Genomic DNA, 24,673 nt, shown 5'->3' on the forward strand with positions numbered 1-24,673 from the left:
TACGTGATAGTCCCACCTCTATCCACCTTGATAACCAATGAGAGCTCAGTTTACATGACAAACAGGTGCGGCATCCAATCAGATTCCAAGAAGGATGAGCACTACCTTGTTGTCTGATCTCTTCCTGCGTAGAGTCGATGGAGTGAGAAGAAACAAGAAAATAACGTGATTTCACAGGAAGGGAGGTACTTTAGAAACCAGTTAATGTATGTGTTCTGTTACGACACTTTCACAGTGGCTTTATTTAGAATAATAAGGCTTTATAACGGTGTATTTTGACGCCGAACGACCATAATCAGCTGCTACTCATAAGACTGCGGCATGTGATATTGATTAGAGACTGACTGACTGACTGACTGTCTGTGCTGCTGAAGTCCACCATGAGGTCAGTATTTAGCTGTTTTATTACAAAGTGTGTGACTTCTGCTTTTATTACACACTACTTTCGCTTTGGCTGAGTTTAAACTTACTGCAAAAAATAGGATTTATTTAAATACAAAGCGTAAGATATTATAAATGGATTATAAACGTGTATAACATAATGCTAAATATTTAAGAAAACAAAGGGATACCAAAAACTACCTTTTCAGTGTGTATTAATTATCGGTGTAAAGATGCGCTCAACCAACGATTCGATTTGAATCCCGATATTGGGTTTACGATTTTAATGTTTTTTTAAATCGAAGATTGGGACGTAATGATTCACTTAACTACTTACAATTTGAAAATGATAGACATCACATTTTGGAGAGAAAAAAAAAAAAAACACAGATTAGTCAAATACAAATGATTATTCTTTTCAAGAATGTTGGCAGCAATGCTTTATAACCTTCTTACAAACCGATTGAACTGTCTGAACTCTTAAACCAAAATAAACTGCACATTTCTTTATTTATCACAATGCAAAGTTGAACAAAAACATAATTTTTTAGAAGAACATAAAATGAAAAAAAAATATTAGAACTTTCTTTTTTTTTTTTAAAGTTCAGCTAATGTTCCTGGCTTGGAATTCACCGCTAACGTGGGTTTCGCTAACGTGGGTTCAAATCCCACGTTTGACAAATATTTTTTTTTCATTTTAACATATTTAACATGGCAAAGTCCACCTTTAAAAATACATTTTTGACAAAAAAATAAACATTTTAGGGTTAGGGATAGAGTTAGGGTTAGGGCTAAAATAAAAGGATTAGTGAGGTAGCTAAAAAGAAACATGACGGAACTTGCACCCATCACGTGACCTAAACTGGCCAATGGGGGCGCTGCATATCCAGAATGGCAGTCTACGGATAAGTTTAACATACCCGTAGCAATGGTTTAATTTCAACTGTTAAACCACGGGATCGGGCCTGGTTCGGATGTTGCGCTGTAAATCAGGTGATGTGTTTCGATTAGCGCGAGAAAGACGCACACATGCTGACTCGCCTCTACATGCGTGAATAGTGTCTGGTTGAAAGTAGGGCTGTGCATTGCCGTGAATCTGACGATACGATACACAATTTGCATGTCACAATGCGATATATCCCGGTAATAATCTATACGATTCGTGTCACAATATTTTGCAATAACAGTAATTACAAATTTCACCTTTACATGGACAAAATGGTATTAAATAGAATTTTTTTAATTTTTTTTAAAACTTGTGAGAACGAGTGGTATGTTTATCAAACTGTTAAAGTTAAACTTTTGTTTCTACATGAGATTCTGATTCTCTTTAAGTTCTTAAATCTTTTTTTAAAAAAAAAGGTAACCACATATATCTATAAAAGTGCCCGTTCCTGTTATGCATACTCTGTTAGCGCAAATAAATGTTTTTTTCATTAAAAAAAACATGATTAAAAAATAGATTTGGACATTTTTTGGATCGATAAGATAATTGCGTGGTGGAATATTGATATATATTGCCTAATCGATGTTTTTCTTACACATTTAGTTGAAACGGGCTCGGGCTTAAAGAGATATCGGCTTCATTCGGGTCGGACGTGTTCGGGCCGTGTCTTCTTTTTTGGCCTGATTAAAGCTCTTGTCCCACCACTGCTGTTGGTTCAGCCAAAACAAACGTCACTAAAACAGCCACAGCACCCCGTGTTGTTTAAGCAGAGTATTGAAGCACATAATGTGCTGTATTGATTTTAATTACCTATTTATTGCATCAATTTTTTTTAACATCTCTAGTATTAATATTGTTCTAGTGAGGATCACAAACGGATCTCTGATATTTCCTGTCTGATTATCCATTCACTGCTAATGTAAAGTCTTATTTTCCTTCTCACAGAAGCTGTGATCGTCTTTCTGGAAAAATGTGAATACGTTGTATTAAAAAAAGAAGCGAAAGCAGCATTTTAACATGGTGCACGTCTACAACTGTCATCCTTTCTCCTCCCAGCAGATTGTACAGGTAGAATAGAACGATTAGTTGTGTTTTAATGATAATTCCCACTCCCTCACTATACTCACTGTGTTGGGCTCAGGTGGAGCAGGAGCCTGGACTGGTCTGCTGTGGAGGAGGAGCTCTGTTCGTGGTCGCTAAAGGAGGATGCAAGGTCGCTGTCAAGCAAACGAACAAATTCATTTAGATGGATACATTGTTGATGTCTTATTTAGTGTGTATTCCTGTGATTTAAAAAATCAAATAACCTCTTCTTTTTCTTTAAAAAAAAAAGTCTGTTTCTAAAACATTTGTTCTGTGATGCATTAAGTGTAATAACAGTGTTGTGCGTCTGTGACTGTGAAGGTGGACGTGTACAATCTGGAGAAAGAAGGCTGTCCTTTGATCTGTCGCTTCGCCACCATGGGTGCGGTGAGGAGCTTCCACCACAGTAAGATAGGTATGGATATTTACGTTCTGTCTATCAACCAAGCCCATTCATTCCCCTTCTGTACCAGCTTATCCCATAGAAATCTGTAAGTAATTGAGCACCAGTGCATGGGATACATTGCACGGCTTACTTGGAAACGTTATCACTCAATTTCAAACAATGTAAGAGTGAAAAATACAAGTTTAACACAAGCCAATAATGTCTCCACACAGTAGATCATTTAACATGTTAGCGTTTAATACATATTTAGTTTACTTTTAATATAATTGGCAGACGTTTTTAGTGGGCGAATATTATGTCAAAGAAAGTTAGTATATTCACCTACTTGATAGGGCTTGGACTTTAACGCGTTAATTGCGACATATTAATTACAAAAAAATAACGTAGTTAATCGCTTCTTTTTTTGCACTCCAAAACGCGGAACCATCTCATTTCACGAGTTCCCGGTATACCCATAATACTGATGCACCAACTATAGGAGAAGTCGTTGCTGTTCTTCGTGGCCGTTAATTTTAGTTTATGATAATACTGGATTAAAAACTAAAGCCCAGTTGTGTGCAAAATGTGCAAGAAACTGTTTTTGCATTGTTCAGTTTGGAATGTACTGTACTACATGTTGTTTTTGTTTTTATTTTAATACACAAAAACAAATTTGTTTTAGAAAGAAAGAAATCTGGAAAAGCAGGAATATAGCTTAGTTAAATTTAAGTTTATGCTTTGTGAACAACGCAATCATAATATTCTTTATTTATATTAAACATTGTTAGCACAAAGTAATAAAAACATTGCTTCTCGTATCAAATATTGTTATACGATTAATTTAGATTAATCAAGGTTACGTAATTACAAAGTATCTAATTCATTAAATTGATTTTTTTAATCTAGTCCCACCATTACTACTTATATACCAACATATCTGTGTTTTTATTTAGCCATGATATTATGGAAGAAGTAATTATAGTTTCAGAAACTGAAAACGCTTTCGATCAGGAATCAAACTCACAACCCTGTGTATGCAGACTAAAAACTAATACCTCGTGTTTGGCCGTGTGTTTCCCTCCCACCATCCAGGAGATTACTTAGTGACCATTGAGGAAAAGAACAGCGCCACCTACCTGAGAGCCTACACCAACTGGCGCTACCAGGTAAACACAAGCTAGCGTAGCTGTTTCAAACTGTTTCACTCAAATTAGTATTTAATTCAAAACAATATTTATTCCACAGACAATATGTATTTTTATACATTAATCGCAGTCTGTTTCTGTTTCTTTTCAACCACCTTTCCTACCTCCATTCTCATTTTTTTTTTTTTTTTTTGTAAATAATTTTTTATACACACATCTATTTATATTTAATAATCTGTATGTTTTACTTTTCACAAATTTAGTTTATTTTCAAAGTTTTCCTTACATTGGTGGATAATTATTGGGATGAGAGATGCAGAATAAAATATTTAATTACATTTATGGCGTATCTTCCCCCTTTGTCCGATGACAACATTTTGCTCAGAAAACTATAGAAAAATGACTATAGATCATAATTATGGAATGAATGAGCAATAACACACATTTTAAAGAATCCAGTTTTGTAAATAAGTGGAATGAAACAGTATTTAGTGCCTTCTGAATAGATTTATTACTATAGTTTTAATATTTTCCTTGGTGTGGGACCAAGACTAACCCTTGCATTTTTCACTCAAAATAAACCACATAAAACCTCATATTTTAATGCTTTCATTTGTTAGTTTTCCACTCTCTCTCTCTCTCAAGTACCCCCTGTAGTGCCATCACGTACCCCGTACCCTCATTTAAGAAACATTTCTCTAAACAATAGATTCATTCTGTTTTGAATGTGACAAACACGTTGAATCTTTAATTGGTCTGATTTTCATATTAGACCATTGATTATAATAATGATTATTTCACTGCCGATCGTCAGTGAGCATTGTGCATACTAATTAGCAGAAACTTCAAATAAAAACAGATTTTCTTACCCAACACAAATGATCAGAAACCTTGACTTTGAAATGTTTCTATGGTGATGAAAAAGAGGAAAAACAGAAGTCTACTCTGTTATCAGGACCGTGTTAATATTTGTTTTACTGTTTGTTCTGTTTCTGTCTCTACAGGCGGAGGAAAAGTCCCGTGTTGGGGTGCGTTTGTTGGGCCACCTGCTGCGCGGGGCGTCCATGTGGGGCGGAGTCCAGATGGAGATCATTGAGATTCCTCTGTCGGACCGACCGGTCGCTGTGGCCTGCTGCGCTGTGACAGGAGATTTGTTGGTGGGCTGCGAGAATAGTCTGATTCTGTTCACTCTGAGGACACAGATGCAGCAGAACCTGGTAATGTTCAAACCCAATATCTATATATTTATGGGCAGCAGAGAGGAATTTAAGTGGCCGATGATTGAAGGTTTAGTTCAGAGATGAGCAACGGGCCCCCAAACGCATAAAATGACACCAATAATAGACAAATTTACTGCAAAAACCACAAGACCACTACAAATGTACAGTAATTAACAGAGAATTTTACAAAAATGACTCCAAAAACACAAAACAACTATTAATATACAAGAATGATAGAAAAAATATAATATGACAACAGAAAAAACTAAAAAAATACACAAAAAGACGCCAAACAACAAAAATCTGATGTGACAGAAAAATATACAAAAAGGCAACAAATATACACAAAAAAGAGAAATAAATAAATAAGACAGGAATATAGAAACAAAACTACACAAATATGAGTCTAAACAACAAGAAAAAAAACATAATTGACAGAAAAATATGGAAAGCAACAACAAAAATACACAATAACAAGACACAAAAATATAGAAAACAACAACATAACTACACAAAGAGGAGTTCAGACAACAACAAAAAATATTTTTATTTTTCACGATAATTTTTCTATATTTTTTATATTGAAAACTCAAAACGACACAAAAATACACAAAACAACAGTAATAAATGAGACAAAAGTATAGTAAATATCAACAAAAATACACAAAACAACAGCAATAAATAAGACAAAAAAATATAGAAAACAACAAAATAAATACACAGATGAGTTCAAACGACAACAAAAAACTCCTATGACAGAAAAATATAGAAAACAACTCCAAAAATACACAAAATAAATACTCAGTTTGGTCATTATTCTAAATGCTGACGTGAATGTTGATGACGTGGCCCTCCAATCAGACGATCACATTTTTGTGGCCCCAGCTGTGAAAAAGTTGGTTAATTTAATCTCACCTGATATTTTCGATCTAAATGAGATTTGTTCTCAGCGTTTTTAATGTTTGCATTAAACAGCCCCATAATTATCACATGCTTCCATGGTTTAATCTAATTTTTGAACATTTGATGGGGAAAAAAAAAACAAATTTGGTTTGTGGTTGTATTACTCTAATCTGTTCATTAAACCTTTGAAATCAAACAGCATCCGAGTCAGCAGACGCTTTCCAGCTCGTTGCCCAAAACTCAGCAGAACTCTGGTCAAAGTAAGGCTAAAAATGTGTCTTATGACTGTATGGATGCAACACAATGTGTGACCTAAACTCACCATGTTTTTTTTTACTTGTAGGTCAGACTTCAAACCAAAATCTGTTCGTTCTGGATTTTGAACGCTCTGTGATTCTACATCTTCCAAAAATCACACCCAAACAGGTATAATACACACCTTAGTTTTCACCATTTAGAAGTGACTACAGTACTTTTTTAAAAAACTTTTTTTTTTAATAACGCTGAAATAATCTTCTAAATGACAATATAGATGATAATTCGCAGTGAGTCATTTTTCCCTTTTGATTTCATCGAGGCCCTGGTGGATGGATTAAATCATTATTTTACATTAAAGGAAGATTAAAAAGACTTAAACTACGAAAAAAGGCTCAGTGCAAGCTAATTAAAATGTAGGTACACCCCCAGATTTTTACTGAACTGCGACTCGGGGAAAATAAAAAATAAAAAGCCTTGATAATGAAGTAGTTAAGACAAATACTGTCAACCATATACTATAAATATGGTTAGGATGATGAGTGTTCCCACTGAAGTATTCTTTAAAGTTTCCCAAGATGCATTTGGAACCTACAACACAAAGACTAAATATCTCTGTTGATTCTTCATTTTTGAAAGCTCTCTAAACATTCTAAGCGAGAAAGTGACCAAGTAGAATATCAACATGTGCTCATTTGATCCATAAAACTTACAGGAAACACATTACAGAGATTTTCAGAGACCCTCCATTGTGCTACTGACAAAACTTATGGTTAACTTAAAAAAACAGCCCTATTCACAAAGGGTTTTGTTTTGAAAAGAGGATGTTTGACTTTTAACTTGAAGCCGGTCCGCTCGCAATGCATTATGGGAGTGGTTGAGTAAGACTGGTGTGCCCAGCCTGCATACCTTTTAAATTTTTTTTGCATACTTAAAAATGTCCCGATAAAGTATACATCTGGGTATTTCTTGCATACTCAGTTTTTTCATACTTTTTAAATGTGAACGCACCACATACTAAATAGTATACGTAGTTTGACATTTCAATGTGAAGAGTAGAACTAGGATCAATAAACTACATTACTTCATACCTAATCATATATGTACTCAGCAGAAAAAGTGGTTTAAGAGTGTACTTGCCCTTTAAGGCTTGTGTTTGTGTTCGTTTTGTTCTGTATAATATTAGAGATGTTTGCGCTCCTCTAGGTGGCGCTGTGTGCAGGATTTGTGGCCGTACAAGCGGAGCTGGAGGTCCTCGTGCTCAAGCTGGAGGAAACCTCTGATGCTGAAACACTGGAAGAACCATCGAATATAAGTGGTAACACCACACAGCATGACATCATCTATGGCAGTGATTCTCAACTGGTGGGTCGGGACCCAAAAGTGGGCCGCGGACCACTACTGGGTGGATCGCGGACAGCTGGTAAAAAATAAATAAATACCTAATGTATCTCATGTTGGACTTGTCTATTATTTTGACAGGCATGCTGTGAAATGCATGTTGCACATGAAAATATATAGATTTATGTTTTTAGAAATATTATATATGTGTGTTTTCAACAGCTATTATTGAAAAACTAAATTTGGTTGGTTGAATTCTAAAAAAAAGTGGGTCGCGATTTAATGACCGTGGCAAAATGTGGGTCCCAGGGTGAGAGCAGTTGAGAACCCCTGTTCTATGGGTTGTTTGGTGATGAACCATGTCTGACACCGCTGTTGATGTTCCTACTTTTTCTTTTGTGTGTGCAGCAGATTTCCCTGAAGACCAGGTGGACTTTCTGCTCATTCCGGGACATCAGGAGTTGCTCGGCGATCGAGCCAAAGACTGCGATATCTGTGTCAGCATCGAGAAGACGGGATTAGAGGACAGGCGGCACTACTCTCTGTCCTATGCTCTGTTCAGGTGTGGGATTGACCTATTGATCTCATCCTGTTGGCATGGTAACGCTGAGGTCTTTGTTTACCTTCCTGCAGACGTTTCTCTCCAGAGTATTTCCAAGGCTGCAGTGTGGAGGAGACCCAGCTTCACTCTCTGCAGCTCTACCCAATGTTCTCCAGTGAGTGTGGTGGCATCAGTGCAGTCCTTCTGCGGGAAAAAAAAACAATCCACCAAACTTTATTTATATAACACCTTTCTTACAAATTCAGTTGTAGATCTAAGTGCTTCACAGAAATGTGCTAATGTGATTGACAAAAGTTAAAAATGATTAAAAGGTTTAGAGACTAATGCACACAGAAGTAGTTTGATAAAATAATTAAAGAAAATAAAATGTTAAAATTAGCATAAAAAACAAGAACCCTAATAATGATTTAAATAAAGCACTAGATAAAAGCAAGCACAAGATAAACAATTTATTATCAAAAATTAACAATATAATTATTTCCATCATAAACTGGAATACACCTCCGCGCCACGTACCGCGCCATGTTTTCTCAGAGAAAAATGGTCATGTGACAAGGTGCGTCACATTCTGTGACTTGTAATTACGTAAAAAGTTTTTCCATTTTGCTTTTGCGAAATATTTCAATATCGAAACATCTGAAAAACATTGTCATGGAAGCGTAAAAACTCTTTAGCAATATATTTGTGTTTTTTTCTAAATTCAGGTGTTTCCATTATCAGTTTTTATTGTGCTATTTAGATTTTGCGCATTTCTAAGGGTAATGAAACCCAGCTATAGATGGCGACACAAAGGAGTGAGGGCATCAGTTACAGAAAACATATTGGACTTCATTTATCATTACATTTTTAAATCATTTTATTTTTTGGGCAGAGATGGATGGTGTAGGATTAGTTTATTAGTGTCATTCAAGCATCACACTTTCAATCAGAATATTCAGTTTCTATTAGAGGCCAAATAAAACTCCCCGATTTAAAACTACATTAAGTTTTCCCTAGAGCTGAGTGTTAATTTAGATTTTGTAAATCAATTTGTAACGGCCCGGCTCGATTTGAAATTCAATTCTATTTTCAGTTTAGTCAAGAATATTTCAGTCACATGACCAGTTTTACTTAAAAATGAAAGATATCCGCAGCAAACTAAAGATGTAGAAAGTCACTAAAATATTAATGTTTACGTGCTTTAAGAATGAAGTCCACAGCGATGCATTACACACAGTAGAATACACGTAATAAGTGATACATTTTAGGGTTTAATGAATTGATATCGGGCCAATCAAAAGCCATGTTTCCCAGGTCACATGCTGTATTATTATGTATCTTAAGTACCATCTACTACGTGGTGCATGTCATATGTTGAACTTACATCATATCAGTCATTATAAATGGTTTCTAAACAGTAATGGCGCATTCACACCAAACGCATTGAAAGTGGCAGGTTTACATAGACAGTATATGGTGGGAGCATTGGAGGTCCCACTGTGCGTCCCGCGCCTCCTGTGCGGCACGTTTTAAAGCTTTTCGCTTTTGATGTGCGTCCGGCTCCTCCAATTTGGGATTGTTGAACTTTTGGGGCGTATCGCGGCGCGTCAACCAATCAGGAGCGTTCCTCAACCGTGACATATTCAGAATAATGAGAAGAAGAAAAAAAACACTAAGCGGCAGCAGATGGACAGGCTCTTCTGCTGAAATAGAGTGCCTGTAGTTAAGGTCCTGGTAGGAGATGCGAGCGGCGATGCCGGTCAGCAGGTCGTTAAACTGGGCAGGGGAGAGATGGAAGTAGTGCTGAAAGAGACTCTCTTTCGATAAAATATAAAAATAAAGCCAAGCCACTGTCTGGATAATGTAGAGCCGATGAACAGGAGTCGGACGCGGTGCAAGGAACTCCAAACTTTATTCTCCATTCAACCACACTTCTCTATAGCCCTCTAACATCACAGTGTACACCCTGAGTTACACCAAAATACAGCTGACCTGAAACACAGCCTTCTCAACACAATGTTCACCACCACTTTATAGTCACTGGGTGAATTATGAACGTAACTGATCGCCACAATATCATCCATTCTATGAACACCACTGGCAACAAAGAAGCCCCTCCCCTCGACGCGCGTCCCGAGCATCTTCGACACTGGTGTATTTAATGAGCACAACAACGAGCGTGAGGCACAATTTTGATGTCCGAAACGCGTTTGGTGTGAACGTACCATAAGTGTTGAATAACGACACACAGCAGTTGTGGATGTTTGCTAATGAGCATCACATTCACTTGTTCCCAGGTAACCAGTCAGTGTCCGTGGATGAGCCAGCGTGTGTTTTCTGCTTCTTTTCTCTACCGACCGCCGGCTATCTTTACAGCATGAAGGGGGGGGTGGAGCTGCTCTCAGCCTATCTCTATCCAGAGAAAGTTTTGGGGGCGGTGCTTACAGACCATCTACTGCACGTCATCACAAAGTACGTGTGTAGACGTTTTCACAGACGAGATGAGACGGATGACCACGAAGAACACATTTAAAGGGATCTTCCACTGTTTTTACAAATGTGGGCATTATTTCACACCACATTCATTTTATTGACTTTTAAAAATGGGACTACTTTACAGTTTTAAAACCTGTGTTCCGCCATCTTTAAATCATGTGATTGATGATGTCACAAGGCCACATTTGCCTGTAAACATCCCATTGTTTGAGAGAAGCATTCAGACAGCTTTTTAGATCATTTAGCAGCTTTTTTGGTCAAAATGCCAATTTGTGCTGCTTTTGGTTGCTCTCAAAAATCAGGAAAACAAAGATATCGATGTAACCCTCTTTTGTTTACCGAAATCTTTAACTTTTCCTGATTATTTAAAGCGGGGGTCTAAACTAATTTTATTTCAAGGGTCAAATAGGGACCAGTTTGATCACAAGTCGGCCACAGGTTTTAGGTGGGAAAATGAACAATTTCAACATTAATGTGCCCAAGTTTGCACTTCTAATTATAAATTAGACAAAGTATGGAAGGCATCAACAATATCTAAGCAATAAAGGACAGACACTTAAATGTCCTTTGATGTATTTATTTTTTCATCAAATTTTATTTAGTTTTGGGAGATTTTGTGGAATAATTTGAGAAAAATGCAGGATTCTGTTCTTTCAACATCAATTTACAACTAAATTATTTGGTAATTTACACACTTATTCATGTTTTTCTGTCATTTTCACTTTCTCCTGCGGGCCGATTTGGGTGCTCTCAAGGGCCAGATTTGGCTCTCGGGCCTTGAGTTTGACACATTTGATTTAGAGCAACCTAAAGCAGCACAAATTGGCATTTTGACCGAAAAAGCTACTAAATTATCTTTGGCCACATTTGTAAAAACAGTGACGGATCCCTTTAACAACTAGCATCCAAAATTTTAATTTCTTCTTTCTTTGGTGTTAGAAGTGCACTGCAGTGCTTCACTGTTCGCTGTGCAGCGGTAGCAGCCAGGTTGGAAGACCCCTACATTGATACCACCATGAAGGTTCAGACCAGAATTTATGAGATTAATTGATTTTACTTTCGTTTAGATTTACTTGAACATGTCTTGGTGTGTTTAATAGGCCTGCCCCCCCTGCAGCCTGGAGGTGTGTGCACTCAGAATGCAGTTATTTATTGGCCTTCAGTCATTGTGCATCTACGGCCATCATGTTGTCCTGCACTCCACCGCCGACAGTGAAACTCCAGAGCAAACGGGGCGCAGCACCCCGAGGAAAGGCCGGTAAGTTTTAACCTTGGACACACACACCAAGCTGCATGGAGCCCATCACACAGAGGAAGGATAATATTACATTTATTCAGACAATGTTTTTTGATGATGGAACAAAGGAGCCATCAAGATCAGGAAGCGGACTTTCTTTTACAGAGACAATTGGGCGACAGGGGGTGTGGCCAGCCTGACGGAAGTGCCAGGTTGGTCACGCCCAAAAATAAACAACTTATAAGGACACATCAAAGCGATCAGCAGACGCCTCTGAAGAAGACTGACAGTTGGCAGTTGAATTATGTCAGGGGATCAAAGTAAATTTCATGAAAAAAGTTGTCTGAATAGATGAAACCTTAACATATTATTAAAAAAATAAGACAAAATGAACTTGCTGGAATGAGAAGAAGGCTTGGATCAGCGCTCACCTGTGTGCGTTCATAAACGAGTTGACTGTGTGTGTGTATGTGTGTTATTGTTGTAGTGAGTTGAAAGAACACAACAGGCTGGCTGGTATTTTCCTTGCGGTGGGAATCGATCCCGCTACCTCTCCAGCTCTGGAGAACCTTCTCTCACGTCCTTTTCTGTAAGAAAATCCCAAATCCCCAGTTTTTAAAATGTCACTTTTAGGTCAAGCAGCAACACAAGAACCATAGAGAAGTGAGCATCAGTGGCCATGTTTGCTCTACAGTCAAAGGGCAGGAACTGCAGACACAATCATAAAGCATGAGCAGCATGTCCAGTTACACTACGTCTAGCTACAAACCAGATAATATCATACTGAAGTAAGTTTTTGTGTGTGTATGATTTTTGTCGTTTGTATATTTTATCTGTGTAATTGTTTCTTTTCTGTTGTTTGTTTTTGGAGCCTTTGTGTCTAATTTGGTTTGCTTTTTGTGTGCGAGGAGTCATTTGTTTGTATTTTTGTTGTCTTAAATGTTTTTGGTGTGATTTTGGGTATGTTTGTTGTCATTTTGTGTATTTTTGTTGTTTTTGGTGTATTTTTCTGTAATTGTGTGTGTTTTTGGAGCAATTTTGTGTGCGTTTTTTATTTTTATTTTTACGAAACATTTGAAGTGTCTTTTTACAGATTTTACATTTTGAAAATCTGGTTGAATGCAAACATTTTTAGCTTTAAAAAAAAAAAAAAAAAAATGCACCTAATTCAAATCATTTTATAGCATGAGGGAAAAATCCCATTTGCTTTGACTGCTGCTGATTTTCCACATTAAAAGTCTGAATGTTGCTGCTTGACCTAAGATGGACAAAAGTTTATGTTCTAGTCCCTAAAAAATAACCAACCAGTAACCAGCCTAACTAGTTTTAGTGTGATGTCCCGTTTGTTCACAAACTAATCAGCCCTGAAACAAAATCCAAACCCTTTGTTTTGGGTTTATCTCATTGTCTAGTTTGGATGTTTTAACCTGATTCAAAGTTCATCAGATCCTAGAGGGTGTGGATTAAAAAAAGAGAGAGAGTGGCACATAGTACGTAGTCTCCTGGTTTAGATATTGTTTTTACTATTTTAACCTGTTCAGCAACCTCACAATGTGAAACAAAGTAGTGCTTTAGTTTGTCTCTTTGTTTGTTTGTTTGTTTATTGAACATTATCCTCATTCATGGTAAATAAAGTCTCTATCTGCATGTTAACCACTGCCCTGTGATCTTAAACAAAAGGAAAGCATCCATACGCTCACAATGATGCGCTATAGGTGGACATGCTTCTGTGTTGTGGCCATAAATGTCAAAAACTAAACTTTGAGTGCACATGACTTAATCAGATCTTTTTGGGCCTGTACTATGAAGCTGGATTTCCTCTTATCCCGCTAACGAATCCTCCCTCCACTCTCGGATTCAAAACCAAAACTTAACCTCCCTGTGGAGCTCTTAAGTGACTTTTTTCTCAATAGAGACTAGTGACTAATATATGGACTTTATCTTGTGTTGTATGAGATTTTTCTGGTGTTTTAGAAACTCTATTATAACATGTATCACTCTGTAGTTACTGCCCTGAACAGCGGCTGCTGACGTCAGCTCCGCCCCCAACAGAGAGCTCACAGAAGTGGCTGTGATCGCAGCTTCCTGCCTCTCTGAGTGGCAGCCGCTTAAGGCAGAGACTCCGAAATGACTTCCAGACTGCAAAATGAATTGTGTCTGTTCTGTCTACCTTGGATATGCTTCTCTTGGTTTACGCGGGATGCATCCCGTCTGTTCTCACTTCGCCCTCTGACACCAGTGTGTGGGGCAGACCCAACACAGTCACGGGGTTCCACGAGGACACAAAGCGGTCCGTTTGTTCCTTTAAACCAGGGGTGGCCAATCCTGGTCCATCATGTTTTAGATGTTTCCCTCTTCCAACACACCTGATTGAAATGACCAGGATCGTTATCAGGCTTCTGCAGAGCTTGATGATGAGTTAATCATTTGAATCAGGTGTGTTGGAAGAGGGAAACATCTAAAACATAATAGATAGTGGCTCTTGAAGGCCAGGATTGGCCTCCCCTGGTTTAAACTGTTGCTTCTCCACCTCAGTCTGCCTTTTTTCTTGCTTTGCTGTGTAACTGTTGCGCTTTACGCTGCGATGAAAACTTCTGCTGGAACATCCACCATTGCACTTTTACTATCGAGGGTACGTGAACGCGCTTGACTTCAGTCGAGCAGCCAATAGTAACGCCCAAAACAGCTCATGGAGCACTGTTTGTAGAAAGATCTCTGATTGGCTGAAACCCAGCATCACGCTCATGGATTTCTAACCCTCTTATACAAGGCCAAGAGAAGGAGAAGAGATTCACTGTCCACTCAGAACATCTTTGATTGCAATATGCTCAAAGATGATAATGGATTTTTGACCAAATTACGCCAAAAAAACATACATACTGCAGCTTTAAGTGAACATGTTTATATCCTGCTTCGTAGTACAGGTAATCTCTGACAGAGAATGTTTGGTTAAGTGAAGCTCGCTAAAATACTTCCGTATATACTGTACATATCCAGCTTTGTAGTACAGGCTCTTCAATATCAGCTTTTTGTTTGCTCATCGACATGTGGCCTCACTGTAAATATTCTGTGAAACTTGTTAATTTCTTCTTTGTCGCGTCGTGTTTCTGCTGTGTGTGACCTTCCTCTCAGCAGCAGGAAGTGGACGATCTCGTCTCCCAAAGAAAGCAGCCCGTCAGGACACGGGTGGAACCTGTACGTGATCGACGCCGTCTCTCCTCTGGCCCTCTATCAGGAAATGGTAACACTAACACCACGTCATCAGAACACACAGTTACCCATATCTGGATCTGATGTTTTTACGTTTCTCTTCGTGTCAGGATGAATACAGTCAGTCTTACGCAGAGACAAACCCACAGTCCCACAGCCTGCGGCACCTCCTCAGTGAGGCTCACCTCCTCCTCCGTGTTGCTATGCTACAAATGTCTACACGACAGCGGGCCGCTGAGGATGAGCATTCAGCGTCTGTGCAGACAGGTGCACGCGAAGGACTAGCGAATATGGAGATGGAGAGAAGTGAGTTGGAAGAAGCATTCAGGCTGAATTGTGTTCAGCTTGGAGACTGCTTCAGCAGGTAAGAAAACATCATTGCACGTATACACACAAGCATTAATGCAGATGATGCAGCATGTAAATATATGTGAAACTTTTTATTATTTAATGTTACGGCTTTAGTGGTAAAGCCATTGAGTTAGTTTTTATGTAGTAATCGTACTTTATCAGTGAGTTGGTGTCACGCCATTCCTAATGACTACAGCTGCTGCATTCACTGAGCAGTTTAACCTAGAGAGACACACACACACTAAGGTGAGGAATGTGAATGCCTCTTTGCACAAACATGGAGTTTTTCCCCTGCACACTAAATATGTTGTCTTCACTCTTTCTTTTTAACCGTCTTTTAAACAAGTTATGTTATCCTTTAGATCAAAACAACAGAGAATTGCTTTTGTAGGGTGACCATACGACCGGTTTTATCCAGACATGTCATCTTTTCACGTCTTGTACGGCTGGATTTTACAAGCTCATCAAAATGTCCAGGTTTCCCAGGGACCCTGAACGCATCTAGGGGAGCATGTTAATTTAAATGACCATAACTTTGCTAATATTTGCTCTATCGGAGAAATTCCAGCAGTTTCTGAAAGCTAATGAGCTGCTCTCACAGCACTACATTATCATAATCTTACTCACAAATGACTGAATCATTAAAGATAATAAAATTAATAATTCATTTAATTTAAACTTTCAGGCCAAATGTGCCGCTTTGTTTTGAAGAAATTGTCAGACACGCAGCAGAGAGAAGAGAGACTAAAGTCCATGATAGATTGAAAGAGACCAAATACTAGCGGATTTAATTAGAAAAATATCAGAAGGAAAATCCTACTGGATGATAAAACCTCCATGGAGGTTCAGAGAGGGACTTGAAAACAAAGGTGCCACTGGGAGAAACTTAGAATGTAGGAATTGAAGGTAAATTTTCCACAGAAAACTGAGAGAATGAAGCTCAGAGTCAGCATGAGACCAAAGAATGTAAACTTTCAGTTATTTATTGAAGTGTATATTTAATCATTTTTGTAATGTTCTGTAAGCCGTGAGTTTTTTTTTCCATTTTTGTTTTTAATTTCTAGGATGAGACGTTTGTTTTTGTTTCAATGATTGAGAGATTTTAAGGTTTATATGATATTTTTCACAGATATTTATATAATATTATATATATATACTGGTATATTAAATGTGATTGACTTCAATCATTTTAATAAGTCTTTGTTATAAAGAGAGAATTGTTAAACGTTATGGACAATAACAACTTATGTATCTACTATGTTGTATTTTGCCATTACAAGGTAGATTCAAGAAAACGTTGAGTAGTGTCCTCTTTTTAGGAAATCAAAATAGGGTCACCCTAATTTTTGTTTTAAAGATGTTTAAATGAGGATCAGAGGTTTATCTGTATTTTTTGATAGATGGTTGAAATAATCAGGGGAAAAACACGGAATAAAGTTATAAACAATATGTAATAAAATACATTTTAGAATGAGGACAATAATAGAAAAATGTATTTGGCAGTTTATAAATTCACATGAGAAGTTTTTATATTTCAACTGTTACATCTTTTTAAACCATTGCTTGGCTACAAATAATTTTCAAACACTTTTGGAATAATAACCATATGGCTCTTTTTTTCCATCTCCTGAGGGCCAGTCAGAAGGACTGTCATTTGGCTTTGCCCTACTACAGGATGTCCGGTCTGTCCGTCACAGATGTGCTAGCGAGGAACCGCACACTTCCTAGTAGCCCTCGTGCCTACGGGCAGGGCTTTTTATTTTACCTGAAACACTTCCTGTTAGAGGAGACGGAGCACAGTCTAACTCAGGTACGCACTCACAAACTAGTGTAAAAATAAGTGTAATTAAGTAACATTTCTATCAGCCTGACCTGCTTTGTGTCGCTGCAGGAAGCTGCCGACGAGGTCATCAATATCATCAACCAATCAGAGCCCTCGATGCTTGTTGAAGTGTGCTGCAGCCCGGCCATGACCAACATCAGCCCGGATCGGACTCTGCGAATTCTACGACATCTGGAGGACACGGCCGGTGTGTCTGTCCCGGTGACCATCGCCATGGCAACCATGATGCTGCGTTTGGGCGACCTCCCACAGTTCAAGCAGCTGATGGAGAGACACGCCGAGGCACGAGAAAGTTCAATTCCTTTTTAGCTCAATGAAACGTTTGTGTTGATGAACGTATCACCTGTGCGTTTAGATGCAGCTGGTGTACGGCTTCATCGAGGAGCCCAGGCTGCTGCTACGCGGGGCAGGTGGAAGTCAGCGGGCGAGCGTCCATCCCACGGCGTTGACCCGTCAGATGGTAACGTCCCATTCCGGGCTTCTGATCGCTGGCATGGTGGCGCTGTACGAGAACAACAAGGTTCAGCTGGAGCAGGCGGACGATGTGTTCAAGGTCAACGTTAGCGACACTTTTGATTCACAACAGAGAGAGTACAACGTATAAAAGCAACCTGTTCATGTGGGATTTTGACCAGTTTTGGTTAGGGTTGCAAAGGGGTGGAAAATCTCAGGTAAATTTCAACAGGAACTTAAAGAGTAACTAAACTCCTGCATTCTGCTGACCTGTCACTAGGGGGGAAATTAAAAAATGCCTTAATTATTGGCATTAATCCTGAAGACACGCCCAGTCAGGCAGCCGGTCAGCGCTGCACAGTGAATTCACTGCTGAGATGTGTCACTACAATCACAGGCACACACAATCATGTTCATCAAGCTCATACACAGCCCCACAGACATGATAGTGTATATAGCGCGCACACATAAACCAGGAATATGCACACACAGCGACAAAAAGTACACGCACAGAGACAGACAGGAATACACACATAGCTGAATGAACCCTCTGATCAGCACAGAATCTGCTCTTTATGGAAACACAGAGTGAAAAACGTCATCGCTGAAGAAAGGAGTTCCACAATGGAGCTGTGAATGAATGCTCACTGAGGACTGTGACAGAAGGAAACTCTCCTCCTTTCTCCTAGCCTTTATAGGAGAGGCGGGGCCAACAGTGAAAGTTTGTGATGCACGATGGTCCAAATAATCTGTCTCAGCCAATAGCAAGAATGAATGGTAATAGCCTTTAGAGGGCAGTCACTCTGACATTTCACAACTAAATACACTAAATTAAATACTTTTACTAAAATGTAAAAAGTTGGACTAGGATCAATCAACAGCACTACTGAGTTACATATTTTTGGATAAACTACATAAAGATGGACAGTTGTCATGTCACAGGAATTTTGGGAATATTCAATAATGTTAACTTTTAATGGGAATTATTTATTAACTGTCAATGTAGAGTAGTTTTAAATAACTGTTCATATCCAAACATAAATATTAGTCTTCATTCAAAATAATACAGTTAAAAAACATAACATTTCAAAATGAAATGTTTTTTTTCTGGATGCTGTGAGATGATTTATTGTTGTATTTAGCACTGCATAGATGAAGTTAACTTGTAAGGAACAAGGGCTGCAAAATTCAAAGCATTTTCAAATTTTTAAAAGTTTCTTTGATTTAACAGGATTTTTAAAGTTGAAGGTTGAAAGTATCAGTCATTTAAAATGTAATTACACAGTTTTTGGTTCATTCCAATAAACAAATGACATGAAAATTTTATATTTTTCAATATTCCCAAAATTCTCGAGCTGATGTTCATGTGGAAATTAACTGAAAATTTCCCATCACTAGTTTTGATGTGTGTGTGTGTGTGTGTGTGTGTGTGTGTGTGTGTGTGTGTGTGTGTGTGTGTGTGTGTGTGTGTGTGTGTGTGTGTGTGTGTGTGTGTGTGTGTGTGTGTGTGTGTGTGTGTGTGTGTGTGTGTGTAGGAGTTGGGCTGTCAGAGCAGCTTACAGGTGGATTTCTGGGAGGCGATGCTCATGGCTTCTTCATGTGACGCCGTCATTGAGGAGCTTCTCTTCCGACTCGCCTCTGTTTACATCGACCGACTGACAAACTCCGACACTGGTTCCAGTCCAGAACACAAACCGCTGAAGAGTGCAGAGGATCTGGTACAGAGTGTTGGTTAAAAGCATGTTGATGTAATCACCTCAGACATCAGATTAACGACGTTCTTCTCATGTTTGGGTTCCAGATCAACTGGAGCACTCATTACGGGGCTCTCCATCCTTGGCTCACTGTTCTCAATCCAGCTCACATGACCAGCTCCCAACACCAGGTGGCGCTGCACAAACTCCAGGTGTGTTACACTTATCTGTCACCCAAGAAAAAAACAGAAAATATAAGAAAATGTTTTTCTCTGTAATAAGTAAGCGATCAGAAATGTATTGGTCTACTACTTTAAACCAGTGGTTTTCAGCCTTTTTTTGGGGTATTCCACAAATAATGCCGACAAATAACATACTTTCAAATTTATTGACCTAACAGGGAACAACTTAATTAACTTATTTCATGAATAAATCAAAAATTAAATGTAACTAATTACCTGCTTGAAATGTTAAAGTGCAGTAGTCAAAAATACAGGAAATAATGATACATTATTTGCAATCTGTGGCAAAAAAACTTAAATCAAAAATGGAAATACATTTTTAAAGTCAGATATTGAAAGTTTTTCTTTCTTCCAGTCCATGTGAAGTACATGCCGACGTAAATAATAATTTTTGCACTTTACAAGGTCCCCACGGTCATGAAATTCATGGAAAAGTTATGGAATTTGAAAAACCATTTTTCCACTCTTAAAAAGTCATGGAATACTTAAACTGTTTATTTTAATGTTTAACATATGTTTAACCCCAAAGATGTTAAGCGTTATCCCAAAGTGAAAGTACTGCATACCGGCAGCATAATTGAGCGGGAATCACGAGATTCACACGTTCACGCAAATTCACTCTCCGCCTCATTTATAAAACTGTGCTAAGGTAAGATCACTTCAGCTAGTGTACGCTAAAAATCAGGATTATCTTAGCACTTCAGAACTAAATCATGGAAACTTGGTCAAATATTTTGCAAAAGTTTTGGAAATTTTTTGAAAAATCATTGTGGAAAAAAATGTGGGAATTCTGACTTTAGTTCTACGCTACATTTTTTTCCCAGTGTTATATCTAATACAGTCTAATTATTTAATGCTGTTTTAATTTCTGCTAAATTTTTGGGTTTCTCATTGTTACTTTCTTTGTGTGTTTTGTGTTAATGATTTTTATTGTCAATGAAGAAAGGTTTTTAAGAAGACAAGCATGATTGAAATTGTTCTGTTTGTCTCGCCCCACCGGTCATAGCTCCCTTCCCCACCAGGGGGGGCGCACCACACACTTTGAGAAGTGCTGCCTTATACCAAGATTTAAAACAGTTTTTAACCAAAATTAAACTGCATTCAAACAGGAATGATATAAGAAAATGTATTAAACTATTAATCCATTTTAACTAAGTCTCAGATGTTTTTTATCAATAGATTTTAGTCAACAATGTGTGGGGGTAGGAACAGTTGAAACACGCTAAGTTTTGTCAGCTTGAGCAGATGTGTGTGAACTCCTTTGATCTCCAGGCTCTACTGTGTGGATCGTCCTTCTCCGTGGATTCTGTGGCGCCTCTGTTAGAGCGTCTGTCAGATGAAACCTTATGGGGCCTCAGCCTGCATCTCCTCTGTGACACCAGGAGGGGGCAGTACGGCCGCAGCATGGAGAAGCTGCTGGACAAGTGTCCTCAAGCTATCATAGCCTATGCTAACCACCAGCTGCAAGACAAGAACATGGTGCGCTTTCCTGCTAATAACTATTTAGATTTCCTGTGAATGTTATTTGTGCCGCTTTATTAAGTGTTGATGGACATTCACAGGCTTTATGGTGGGAAAAGCTGCTCCCAGAGCTTTGTAACCGTACCAGAGCTTCTCCAGACAACACCATCCTATTGGCTGCCCTCAAAGGTACAAGGATTTCCTTTTGGTTCAGGTTAAGATCTGGTTTATTAATCTTTGACCCATTGTGATTTTAGCAGCATTGCTGTTACACTTGTAAACTTCTGGGGATAATTCCTAACATATTTTCCATAACACCAATTAAGACATAGGCTGTGTTCGAAATGGCATACTAACGTACGACTCATGTTAAATTTGACGTCAAAATGAGTATGTAGTGTGTTCACATGAGATAGTATGGAAAGATTGAGTACACGAGAAATACCCTGATGTAAATAATATCAGGACATTTTTTAAGTATGCATGGTGAGCACACTAATCATACTCAAACCCCATGATGCATTGCGAGCGGAACGTAAAATAGTCCTGGGACCGGCTTCTAGCTATAAATCAAACATCCCCTTTTCAAAACAAAAGTCTTCCCTTAGTTTTTTTTACACTTTTGTAAATAGGGATTTTTTTTTTAACTTAACCAGAAGTTTTGTCAGTAGCACAATTGCGAGTCTCTGAAAAGTCAACATGAAATGTGTTAAAGTGAGTTTTATGGATCAAATGAGCACATGTTGGTATTGTACTTGGTCATTTTCTCACTTAAAATGTTTTCAGAACTTTCAAAGGTGGAAAAGCCTCAATGTGCTTCAGGTTTTGGTCGTTGTCTTTTCGAAATGCTTGTCAGGAAACTAAGAAATATACTTAAGTGGGAATTGTCAACATCCTAATCATACTAATAGTATATAGACAATATATGCTCATTGAGTGTGTAGTAGGTTAGTATGCGATTTCAAACACAGCCATAGTGTTGCCCTCGTTGATCAATAAATCAAAGGTATTTCTCCCAAAAAAATGTACTCACAAACAAATGTTAAGGGTTAAAATTCCCGCTCACAACCAGTATTTTGTCAAATGGTGATGTGACTTGAAATTGCAAAAAGTTTTGCTCATCCCACTACAATTGTGACATCTGTCACAATCCTGATGTGGTCATTCTCAAAATATTGCCTTGAAAACATTCAACATTTTTAATTTCTATGCCAAATCTGTGGTTCGGTTGGACATGATGATATAATGCTCTGCAGCTGTACCATTTAGGGTCTCTAGTTTAATTTTGTATCAACATAAATAATGGTGACTTAAAGCTGCAGTATGTAAGCTTTTTTGTCAAAATTCCAAAGTCAAGTGTTCTGAGAGGACACTGAACCACTGAATCCCTTGGCTCTACTTCTTAGACCCACATCCTCTTCTCCAAAAAGCGCACTCCCATAACAAAGCTTCTGCATGACCTACATGGCTATTTTTTTCAGATTGAAGTAGGACCCTTAGCTGTTACAGATGATGTGAAAGTTTGAAAATATATGATACTGAGGGACAATAAATCAAGTTTTGAATACAGAAATCTGTAGTCGGCCCCAAAAAAAACCCAGATATTGAATTAATGTATGGACGTCAACTGCAGAAAGTTTTGTGATAATAACAAAAGTTACACATGTTTTTGTAAAAAAAAAAAAAAAAAAAAAAACGTTCAGGCACAAGCTCACTGTGCCACAACTGTGCCAAATTTTTCCACAAGTTTGGGAACAAGTGCGTAAATGTAACATGTCAGTCAAATTGATTCCAATCAATTTTTAGTCTTATTTTTGACCACTAGATGGTGCAATTTTGCTTGAAAAAAACATATCCATTTGTATCTAAGTTTGTACTGTGCCTTGCGTAATGCTATTTTTCATTCCACTCTTTGATGCCATTATGCATGGGTCTAATTCAGCAATGCTTTGACCAATCAGAATGACAGACAGCGTTTTAAAGCTCAGAACTTTTTGAAATTGGTGACGTAAAACGCTATGGGAGTGGGCTTTAGCCCTGACCAATCAGAGCTGGATAAAGGAGGGCCCTGCCATTGGACGGATGTCTCGACTGTGAAATGGCTGGTTACCTGTAATGGCAGTATTTGTCTGATGACACGATTTGGATTTCTGAAAATATGGAGTTTTATGCACATTGTAGCAAGTGCTGACGACTTAGGGTTGGCTACAGTTTTAGCTAAGATTCTTAGGATTATGGGGAGGCATAGAACGTGTGATTTAATTCATTCTTTACAATATTTATACCCGTGAGAGAGTTAGGGAGCTGGAGGCTGGAACTCCCCCCGCCGGCGGGTTTGTCGAGGTTAAGCTTTAGAAATACAGGAGCGTGATGCTAGATTTCAGCCAATCAGAGACCTTTCTACATAGTGCTCCCTTAGCTGTTTTGGGAGTTACTATTGACTGCTCGACTGAAGTCAATGCGCGTTCATGTACCATCGATAGTGAAAGTGAAAAGGCGGACGTTCCAGCAGAAGTCTCCATCGCGGTGTTAGACACAACGGTTACATGACAAAGCAAGAGGAAAGAGGCAGACTGACGTGGAGAAGCAACAGTTTAAAGGAACGAACATACTCTGGAGGAACGGACTCCACGGAGGTCTGCATGGACTCAAACACTGAGTCAGAGAGAGGAAACCTAAGAGAAGCATATCCAAGGTGGAGAGAACATGCGTAATTCATCTGAAAGTTAAGTGGAGTTCCTGCTCTACAGCTGGTATCGCTGCGGCTGCTTGTGTGTGAGCTGTCCTCACAGCAGAGAGTGATGTGTGCTCTAAAACATCAGAAAACTCTCTAATAACACAAGATAAAGTCCCTACACATGTCACTAGTCTCTATTGTGAAAAAAGTCACCAAGGGCTTCACAGTTGTGCGTGTTCATGAGGATATTGGTAAGGGATGATAGGTTTTGAAACAGGGAGAGGGTGAGCGCCCGACAACTCTACATACTGCAGCTTTAAGAACCTAAAGCACAGCTGCATTGTTTTCATTTCCAAATCGACAATGATTGAGTCATAGTTAAAGTAACTTAGACTCAGTTCACAGTGGCTCATTTTTTGTATAAATAAAAATGTTTGATCTTTGACAGAGACTCTAGTGGTGGTTGCCATGGAGATGAGCCCAGCGGAGTTCCTCGAGCTAATACCTGACGACGGCACAGCGTCGTACTTCTTGCCTCATCTGCTGACGTGCAGCCAGAGACATCTGCTCGCATGAGACAGAGCCTCTGCAAAGTTGAAGCCGCAGAGATCAACACGTGTCATATATATATATATATACACGGTAAAATAGCTTACTATTATTAATGTGAAAACATGTTCACTTTTACACTGTAAACCTCTAACGAGGCAACCATTACCTTATTATCATTATTGTCCCGAGAAACTTTATTGTGAAAAATGTGCTGCTCAGGCAGAAAAGAGAAAAATAAAAATCTGCATTCAGAGAAG

At 38.5% G+C, this 24,673-nt stretch overlaps 1 protein-coding gene across 8 annotated transcripts; it reads left to right on the forward strand.

Annotated features, from left to right (window-relative positions):
- The first annotated feature begins 61 nt into the window (after positions 1-61).
- On the forward strand, positions 62-24,672 carry hps3 (HPS3 biogenesis of lysosomal organelles complex 2 subunit 1). Of its 8 annotated transcripts, none has more exons than XM_028443604.1 (25): positions 62-185; positions 2,273-2,395; positions 2,469-2,540; positions 2,732-2,825; positions 3,888-3,961; positions 4,945-5,157; positions 6,263-6,323; positions 6,407-6,489; positions 7,525-7,741; positions 8,068-8,221; positions 8,293-8,375; positions 10,498-10,672; positions 11,636-11,717; positions 11,797-11,954; positions 12,421-12,522; positions 15,066-15,174; positions 15,254-15,507; positions 17,127-17,304; positions 17,386-17,619; positions 17,693-17,890; positions 19,326-19,508; positions 19,592-19,696; positions 20,999-21,205; positions 21,289-21,376; positions 24,313-24,672. In XM_028443604.1, exons 2-25 carry the CDS (start codon positions 2,345-2,347, stop codon positions 24,438-24,440), a joined length of 3,303 nt encoding a protein of 1,100 aa, XP_028299405.1. In that variant the 5' UTR covers positions 62-185; positions 2,273-2,344; the 3' UTR covers positions 24,441-24,672. The 8 variants fall into 8 exon arrangements, with proteins under 8 accessions (XP_028299405.1, XP_028299409.1, XP_028299407.1 ...); XM_028443608.1 differs by having other exon boundaries at positions 17,133-17,304; XM_028443606.1 differs by having other exon boundaries at positions 15,069-15,174.
- Position 24,673: the final 1 nt, after the last annotated feature.

Source organism: Gouania willdenowi, chromosome 4 (genome assembly GCF_900634775.1).
Source record: "Gouania willdenowi chromosome 4, fGouWil2.1, whole genome shotgun sequence".
Lineage (NCBI taxonomy): Eukaryota > Metazoa > Chordata > Actinopteri > Blenniiformes > Gobiesocidae > Gouania > Gouania willdenowi.

Coding starts and splice junctions, on each gene's coding strand:
- hps3 (XM_028443604.1), top strand. CDS start 2,345: ATGGTGCACGTCTACAACTGTCATCCTTTCTCCTCCCAGCAGATTGTA. Junction 17,891..19,325: donor AGGCGGACGATGTGTTCAAG/GTCAACGTTAGC, acceptor GTGTGTGTGTAG/GAGTTGGGCTGTCAGAGCAG. Junction 19,697..20,998: donor TGGCGCTGCACAAACTCCAG/GTGTGTTACACT, acceptor TTTGATCTCCAG/GCTCTACTGTGTGGATCGTC.